The sequence below is a fragment of the Populus alba genome, chromosome 2, assembly GCF_005239225.2.
Source record: "Populus alba chromosome 2, ASM523922v2, whole genome shotgun sequence".
NCBI lineage: Eukaryota > Viridiplantae > Streptophyta > Magnoliopsida > Malpighiales > Salicaceae > Populus > Populus alba.
The window spans coordinates 5657269-5666305 of record NC_133285.1 but is presented as its reverse complement, the minus strand read 5'-3'; the positions used below and the strand labels follow the sequence as shown (position 1 = coordinate 5666305).

The 9037-nt window shown below is 32.9% G+C and overlaps 1 protein-coding gene across 8 annotated transcripts; it reads right to left on the bottom strand.

Annotated features, from left to right (window-relative positions):
• Nucleotides 1–4023: 4023 nt before the first annotated feature.
• Nucleotides 4024–8280, bottom strand: LOC118035766 (probable BOI-related E3 ubiquitin-protein ligase 3). Of its 8 annotated transcripts, XR_004685244.2 has the most exons (7): nucleotides 8125–8280; nucleotides 7934–8034; nucleotides 7367–7677; nucleotides 5757–6186; nucleotides 5153–5227; nucleotides 5003–5051; nucleotides 4024–4418 (listed from the first exon to the last, which is right to left on the bottom strand). XR_004685244.2 is itself a non-coding variant. In XM_035041399.2 (6 exons), the coding sequence occupies exons 1-6, from the start codon at nucleotides 8244–8246 to the stop codon at nucleotides 4461–4463; spliced, it is 1017 nt and encodes a 338-aa protein (XP_034897290.1). In that variant the 5' UTR covers nucleotides 8247–8280; the 3' UTR covers nucleotides 4024–4460. The 8 variants fall into 8 exon arrangements, 7 of the variants coding, with proteins under 7 accessions (XP_034897290.1, XP_034897288.1, XP_034897291.1 ...); XM_035041399.2 differs by lacking the exon at nucleotides 5153–5227 and having other exon boundaries at nucleotides 4024–4464; XM_035041397.2 differs by lacking the exon at nucleotides 5153–5227.
• Between the last annotated feature and the right edge of the window lie 757 nt (nucleotides 8281–9037).

Sequence of the window (9037 nt, the reverse complement as noted above, 5' to 3'; positions counted from 1 at the left end):
GTTACAATCATGCGAGATGCATATTCACTTTCCTCTTTGTCATCACTTTCTAAGGCATGATTAGAAAAAAAGTTCATCAATCTTCTCTCCTCCCCTTCAAAAAAAAAAGAAAAAAGAGAGAAGGGCTTTCTTCTTCCTCTCTCACCCCTCCACTCTTCCAATACTCCACAAAACAAATTAAAAGGCTTGCTTTCCAAGGCTTCTACATTGCCGATCACTGTACCAGGGAAGAAAAGTTAAAAGACCATATATGATGATTAAATATATCTCGTTAATCAGGTTAAATGTTTCTCAGCTTGGCTGAAGCTACATGTTTGATCAGCTTAACTGGGCAGCCTTGAAGCTTCAATTACAAGGTTGTATGTGGTGGGTCAGGGGACAATGCTTTTGTAACTACCGTACACGTGTTTCTGTTTCTATTTTGAACCCTGATCTAGCGAATAATCAAGTTATTAGTATTTACGAGTCATCAAAACTCGATTTTACTTGTTTTTAGATTTGTTTTTTAAAATATTTTTATTTTAAAAATTAAAATTTACTGAAATTTCAGTACAAATTAATTAAATAACCCAGACAGGATATATAAGTGGTGAAATTCAACAAAATACCCCCCCCCTCGATCGAGCATATATACATACCTAATCTTAGTCCCAAACAAACTAGTAATTTAAATTAATTAAATTCAACACAAACACACATGTAACTCAAGTAATTGGATATTAATTGATTTATGATATTGGATTTCAAACCAAGCAGGAGGTGGGGACCTGCTATTTCATGGAGAATATTAATTAATTCTGCAATTGTAAATATCAATATCTCTTCATCTAATGTCCAAGAATGTCTTTTGAGCAAGTTTTATCGTTTTATATGGATTGCTTCCTTTAAATAAAGCCGATGAATCTCTTAATTAACAATAAGTATATACATGGTTTTTTGGGCATAGAGATAAAGCTAGTATGCTCTCTTTATTGGCAGTCTAACTAAAGTAGGAGCTTCTAATCGATTGCGTATGAATATAATATATTTAGGTCTTGGAGAAGGCCTAACATAAGATAAACAGTTCTAAACTCAAGAAAAGATTTGATTGCATTAATTAGCAATATTTTTGATGAAAGCACGTATAATTTTATTTTTATTTTTTCATGAGATTTTTTAAGTCAACTTCTATAGTAGGTTAGCAAACCATAACTAGTAATGATCGAGAAAGCCTTCAAATTAGATTTAGAAATGTACTTTTGTCAGTTTTATTATTTTCATATTTAATTTTGAATTTTCAACTTTAATTTAGGATTTTATTTTTATTTCCCCTAGTTTATAATTTCTGATTTTTCTTTTTTGTAGGGATTGATTTTAGACTTATTTAAAATAACTATAATATATTTAAAGAAGCAGTATTAAAATCACTATAGTAGTGTTTGATTACTATGCTAGAACAAAAAAGAAAAAAATAAGTAAGAGATATAGGAGATAAAACAGAAAAAAGAAACAGACAGAATTATATCTGGTAATGATAAAAGATAAAATAATTATCTTTGTATCTTATTTGATTTGGTGGACAAGACATATATATATATATTTTACCTTTAGTGTGTATTTTATCAGACGTACATGTTTAAAAATTAGATTTGGTGTTGAAATTAATAATATTATAATAATTTTAGTTATAAAATAAAGACTAACTTGACAGGTTGATCTGGAGCCTGGAATAATTCAAATTTCATAAAAAATAGAGGAAAGATTTTTTTGACCTGACCCGGTCAAAAAACCTAGGTTAGCTCGAGATAAAACACAGGTCAATAACTCGTTAACCTTTTTAAAAAATAATTTTGGTCAAAACAAGGTTGTTTTGATTGTTTTTTAAAAAGATTTTGGTCCATTGAGTTAACTATCCCTGATCCATGACCTAAACCTTGACTCAAGTCGACTCCTTTGCTGAGTTTTAAAATTAAAATAATAATCATTTTTATCTATATGTTGACTCAGGTCAAATTATGTTGATCTCTTGACTCGTGATCTAGGTCCTACCCCAATCGACCTCCAAGTTTGATTTTAAAACTATAATAGTATATAGCAACTTTTATTCTTACATTTTCTCGAGTCAATTTGGGTTGCTTTTCTAATTCATGATCTAGGCCTTGCCCCGGGTTGATTCCCGAATCAAGTTTTAAAACTATAATAATAAACAACTGTATTCTATATAGACCCGAGTTGACTCTCATGGTGCATGACTCGGGCTTTACCTCGAGTTGGGTTTTAAAATTATGATAATTATCATTTTTATACTCATATTGGCTCGGGTCAATGGTCAACATCACTCGTGAACCAGACCTTGCCCTAAATTGACCTTTGAATCGAGTTTTAAAACTATGATAATAATCACTTTTATTCTTATGCTGAATTAAATCAGTCCGACCTGTGACCTAGGCCTTTATCAATGACCCGGCTTTACCTTATATCGACTTTTGAGTTGAGTTTTAAAACTATGAAAATAATTATTTTTATCTTTATATATCTTAGTTGGACAATTTTAAAATTGAAATTTTTTTATAATGATATTTTAGGAATAAAAATAAAAAATATTGTTTTTGAAAACATGTCCCCTCTATATATCTTGTTTTGAAAATATAAAAATTCACTCTAAAATTATTCTAAAAATAAATTTTTTTATATATCTTTATATTTTTTTTTAACCAAACAAATTTTTATTTTGCTATCTTCCCGCTGCATAAAACTCCTTTCAAATTATTTATTCTTTAATCTTTAATTTGTAATGTGTTTAGATTTGACAACGTCACCAACGTATTTGATTGGTGGATCTAGTCCCAAGTCTAATATACTCCTTTCAAAAGCTAGCACACTATTTTTCAGAAAAAAGAAAGAACAAAAAAAAACTACCATAGTAGGAGTTAACCATGTTCCATCACAGCCCAGTCCCATAGGATCATCGGACCATATTGAACCCTAATTAAGAATGGATTGTAAGTGGTTGATATATATATTCGAGTTTTAATTTTCACTTTCAAGCACCAAATAATATATATTACGTGATCATTTATCTTTTCCCTTTTCTCCGTACGTGCATTATTTTACAACTCAACCTAATTAAAACGGCACTAATACGATTCTATATAAAGAAAAAAAAAATTAATAACGAAATATTAAACAAAGAAAATGGAAAGGGGAGGATCGGAATACCATTGTTTGTCGCTGATGGGCTACTGGATCGACGTCTAATAACAAATAGAGTTCATTTCTTCCTTGTCACGCAGGATGCCATAATATTCATCACCTCCGCCTCTCTTTCGCTCTCTCCACGTTTATTAAGTAAACCAGAAAGAAATATTATTTCCATGAATTGAAAAAAGTAAACCAGAAATAGAGAATCAAATTCGTAAAATTAAGAAAGCACATGCATAGACCTCTTGAATCATCCCAGAAATAAGAGATCAGAAACGTAAACACAAATGTATCCAAACAATTTCTTCTCTTTGAACCTCAACTTTGCAGCCCAGCATCAGCTTTGTGATCAATATGCTTTTGGTCTAGTGAGAAGAAATCTAATGGGCCGATGATGCACTATGTCGTCACGCCAATATATGATTAAATATAGTTTAAACCTTTACAACACCGCCGCCCAGCCCAGGTTGTTTTGATCGACATCCCTTAGGTTTATTATTTATTTTTTTAATTCAACTTTCAAATTCTTTTGATTAATATATCTTCCTTTACATTCTATCTATTTATTCATTAAATAACACATGTTTCCTCGTAAAATATCGAAATATTATTAAAAAAAAATAATTTGGTCGAAGAACATTAGAAAACCAACCTCCATCAACGTCATGATAAGAAAATTTATTTATAATACAACAAAATTATCATAAAAAAGTTAACCTTCCATAGTTCTATATCTTTTTGATGACTTGGATATTTTTTTTTAAAAAATAAAACAAGTAGCTTCTATGTGATATTTAACCCATAGTTCTATATCTTTTTGATGACTTGGATATTTAAAAAAAAAAAAAAAAACATGTAGCTTCTATGTGATATTTAACACCTCAATCAAAACAATCAATATTTCAAGAATTATTATAATCAGAAAATCATTAATTAAAAAGCGTCAATCAAAACACTCTACATGAGGTGCTTGAACGGTTTGAGCCAATAGCTTGGAACGGGAACCAGCCCTGTGTCTGGCCTGCCAGGGAAATATTGAGAGCACACAGCATTCTGCCACCAACCCAAAAAGGAGCTTTCACACACCAGGTGACTGCCTGGATCCATATGGATGAAATGTCAAGTCACTGCTTTCACTCCTCACATGGCAGGCACAGCACCATCTCAGAGCAGACTACTTTAATATCTTCAGCTCAACTATAAATGTAAATCCACTTCTTGAACTAATCTTCAGCTCCCTAATAAATGTCAATCTTCCACGTCATTCAAATTGAAGACTTTCAACTAATCACAAGGAAAAAAAGTAGCTAAAGATTATTTTTTTTTAATAATATTTCATGTAATTCTGAAATGTGTTCGTATAACATCCAAGCTCATGGTCATATCAAAATCTCTCGTGATTGACTCAACTTTATCCCAGCCCAACCTAACCATATCCTAAACTAACTGGTGGCTGCATGTTTAAAGCGGGGGCAAAGAGTTGATGCAAGAGGAGTTATTGCAATAAAATTTCGTTCACTAGGAAGAATAGAATTCAAAACTACAGTCGAATCATGTAGAAGCATAGATAAAGCATGGCCTAGGCTATTATAAACAACGTATTCAATAAAACAAAGTACTGTGCTCTAGATATCCCAAAATTAAGAAAGCTCCGGTGACAGATACATGGAAACCTTGCAATTCTCAAAACACACGAGTAACAAAACAAGCAGGTGATCAATCTATGAAATTTTGAGAAACATATCAAGGATAGAAGTTCCAATAACAGCAGATTCTAATCAACATAAATGGAAAGAGAACATCGATGCTAGCTGATCATTACCTTGATGTAGCTTCTAACTGGTGCATGTTTTCTCTGATACACAGACAACCTTCATGTTTGGATAGTAGGTCAACATCATTTTATTGCATAATCATTAACTGTTTTTACAAATCATATCAAATAAGTTTTGCAGATTTATTGAGCATAAACCTGAAATAGGGGTGAAGGTATAAGTGCTCCACCAAGTGTTAATGGCACTCAAATTTCATACACGGAAAGAAATGGCTGGACAGAGAAGTGGAGTGTCGTTAGCACTTCATGGAATGCATATAATCCCACTCCTAAAATAACGAACACAAATTTGCCAGCTATTGAATGAGATATGACAAACCTTCCAAAAGCAGAAAATATCATCATTCAAAAAACTTAAAAAAGAAACTTCAAGATATTACCAGAGAAATATACGACACCAGAATGCCACTTCAACATTTTTTAAATCACTTTTACCATTTTCAGGTCCTTTCAATCAATAAACACACCATCCAAATGGATAAAGAGCCCCATTGCACTTGAAAGTTGTTTGCAAGCAAAACGTTTGAAGAAACATTAAAAACATAGAAGTGCAACAGCAACCAGCATGTAAGCTATAAGGAATTATGAAAATGACATGAACAATGAGTATTACACTAGGTAGCATTAAATTTCATATTATCCCATTACATGTAGACTTTCATGCCAATAAACTTGGAGGACTGACACATGGGACAAAAACTAATCTTACTTTCACAATCCTTACAGAGGCAGAGATGCTTACAAGGTAACAAAAGCATGCAAACTTCATTCACTCTGCAAACCTTACAAATCATCAGCTCCTTCATGTCATTATTATCCTTGCAAAGCAGGTGAAAATCGATAGCATGGTCATTGTAGCATGAAGCTGTATCATCCACCTCACTGTCACCACACCCTTCTCTACTATCTCTACTTTGAGCATGGACTTGCTGAATATTAAACTTGAGGGCATTTATCATGTTTTCATTGTATCTGGCCCGTTGCTGCCATGCACCTGCTTCCATAGACAACTGTTCCATTCGTTCCTCAAGTTCCATGTTCTTCTTATTAATGCTCTCCACCTCTGCTTCTTTCTCATGAAGTTTTTGAAGAACCTTCTCTTCAACAAGGGAGATACTTTGAAGTTGGTCAGCTTGGAACTTCTCTAGGATAGTTTGCCGTAGTCGATCACCCTATTAGACATGCAAGCAAGTTAGAAATACTTCAACAGCGAATAATCATATTACCAAAGAGAGCAACAAGAAATGATTCATAAGCACCTCACACTGTGAAAAATGAATGGCGAAAGAAAAAAACACATTTCAATATACAAATTAACCAGTTCCCATTAAGTTCAGCAGGTACAACCAGTTTGGTCTCCCCCATGTCCTGCCCCGTAACCATAAATTCAATTGAAAACAAAGAAAAAAACACTTCAAACAGAACCAAAGCCTATCATATCTTCACAGCAGGAAGGACATGAACTACTGAAGGAAAAATAAAAGGGAAAAAACTGATACCTGCCTGAATACCTCTGTAAACGTTTTTCACACTGACTCCCATAGCAAATGGAATTTAGGAACTCTACTTAGAAGGTTGAACACAATCACTGAGTTACAATGATTTTGAATGTTTTACATGCTGCCACCAGAGAGAATTAACAAACAACAGAAAGATCCTCAGGCAAAAGACAACCACACCATCATGCATCAAAAATTAGCAATTTCCATCTTTTCCGTAGAATCTGTTGATTTAATGTAGCCCACCATTAGTTTTAAACCTACTAAATCAATCCATCGAGCAAATGCTTTCATCTAATTAATTAAATTTATCGTTGTTTGAGTAAATTTGATACAAATAATTAGTGATGTAATATTGAGACAAAAAGCATAATCACCAGAGAGAGAGAGAGAGAGAGAGGAGAAACTCTTCCCAATTATCTTTTATATTTTATTTCATTATTCTAGATATTGAAAGCAAAATCCTGTGCTTTTGAATTAAGTAAAATAGTCAGCAGTCATATACTTTCAAGTAGCACTTTGCCAGCTTAACAGTGACCAAGGCAGTATTAGAGATCAAATATGTGAAAAATATCACAATACAATATAGAAAAAAATCCGTGATCCAATTCATAAACTGCTCAAATCAGAATCTCGGCACTTGTGAAGCCATCAAGAACTTAAACTAACAGGTCATTGATGATACACAAAAGCATAAGAAACATAATAAATGAAGCTACAGCAACCACTATTTGTGAATTAAATGAAGTGCATTAGCATAGCAAAACATTTCAAAATCATCCTACAAAAATGGCAACTGATAGGCTCATTTCACATTAAAATGAAGCTGTTATCTTTTTAAAAAAATCCCAACCTGAATTTTAAGGAATTTATCAACCTCTACATGCTGCTGCTGTAATTCACTATCAATATCATCACCAATACGCGATAACAAAGCTGAGTCACCGGAAGACGAAACATGAGCATTGTCAAGAGACAACCCTAACCCAGTTGAAACTGATTGCGGTTGTAAGAAATCAACGGATGAAATCTGGGAATGATTCTCCAAAAAATCTTGCTCCTTCAATCTCTCTCTCTTGGGTTCCAGTCTAAAATTCCATTGCAATTCAAATCCCCCATCACTACCATCATTGACAGGACCCGGAGCAAACCCCACCACATGAACTAGAACAACAACCACCACCACAAAATACCCAAAATTTTATAGCTTGATTTAAGGTCATGCTAGCTAATTACATAAAAAAAATTGTTACCAAATTGTAAGTAATTGAGCTTGATTTAGCCTAAAAATGATAAAATTAGTGGCTGGTATTATTTAAACATTAAAAAATAAATTAAAGAATCCTTCGTTTATTTCTCTATGGCTTCTTAGCTTGAAAAATAAATAGAGCAGTAAAAAGAGAGAAGTTAGGAAACTTACAAGGTGGAACATAGGGAGGATGCTGAGATTGATCTTGCAAATTAGAAGGATTCAAATACGCCACTTCCGGAGAAATCTGGCCGTCGATTGCGTATACATTTCTGAATTGCATGCATTAAGAAAAACTGATAAAAATGCTAGGTTTTGAAGAAATTGATGTAAGACTTAGGTATTCTTTAACAAAAACTTACCTCGAATTTTTAGATTGCTGCTGCTGCTGAGGTTGGTAGTGTTGTTGAAACTGGTGCTGGGGAAGAGCCATGATGAGAAGGGTAACTTCAGAATGACAAAGAAAGGCTTCCCGACTGTGCATATGGGAAAGGGCGAGGTGGCCAATGGTGGTGATTCTTTTTATTTTCCAGAAGGTCCTTAATGTTTTCCAATTTACTTTTTGGACTGGATAGTTTAGCTAATTAATAATTTAGCCGGTTCTCTGTTGGACGTTTGACTATATTAAGTGGCCGTTTGGCGCTGCGGTTGCGGCAGCGGTTGAAAACAAAAGCTGAAGTAAAGTGTTTGGTTAATCCAAACTTCTAAAAAAATTTTTTTACATACCTAATAACTGAGGTCGAACCTCAGCTCATGAGAAGTAGATTATTATCTGCTTCTCCTGCGTTCTTCTCCTGCGATCCTACCTGCGTCTTCTCATGTTAGAATGAACTCTCCACTGTGCACTTAAAAAAAAAATTCAAACTCTCCACTTTTTAAGTGCACAGTGGAGAGTTTTCACTGTTCATATGAACAGTGGAGAATTGTTCCACTGTTTGAACAGTGAATACCGGACCTGGTTCTGATCCAGTAAAAAAATATTTTTTATTTTTAATTGTGTTTTATTTTAAATTAGTTTATTGGGTTCAAATCCAATAACACTATATAAATTAGAAGAAGATCGTTTGATGACGTAATATTTGTAGAATTTGATCACAATCCTAATTTTCAAAATTTCTGAAATATATATTTTATGATGTTGTTTTACAAAACCAATAAAACTATAGTCCTTATCTTTTAATTAATGGAATTGTAAATGGTTTAATGAAAAATAAAAAATATTTTATATAAAATATTATTTATTTCATGATGTAATAACAATAATTAAATCTACAA

What these genes read in the sequence shown, in the direction of transcription:
- LOC118035766 (XM_035041397.2), bottom strand. Translation starts at nt 8,246, where the DNA reads ATGCACAGTCGGGAAGCCTTTCTTTGTCATTCTGAAGTTACCCTTCTC. An exon ending in CAGCAATCTAAAAATTCGAG is followed by an intron (nt 8,035 to 8,124) that starts GTAAGTTTTTGT and finishes CATGCAATTCAG; the next exon opens with AAATGTATACGCAATCGACG. An exon ending in TTGCATGCTTTTGTTACCTT is followed by an intron (nt 5,052 to 5,756) that starts GTAAGCATCTCT and finishes CCAAACATGAAG; the next exon opens with GTTGTCTGTGTATCAGAGAA.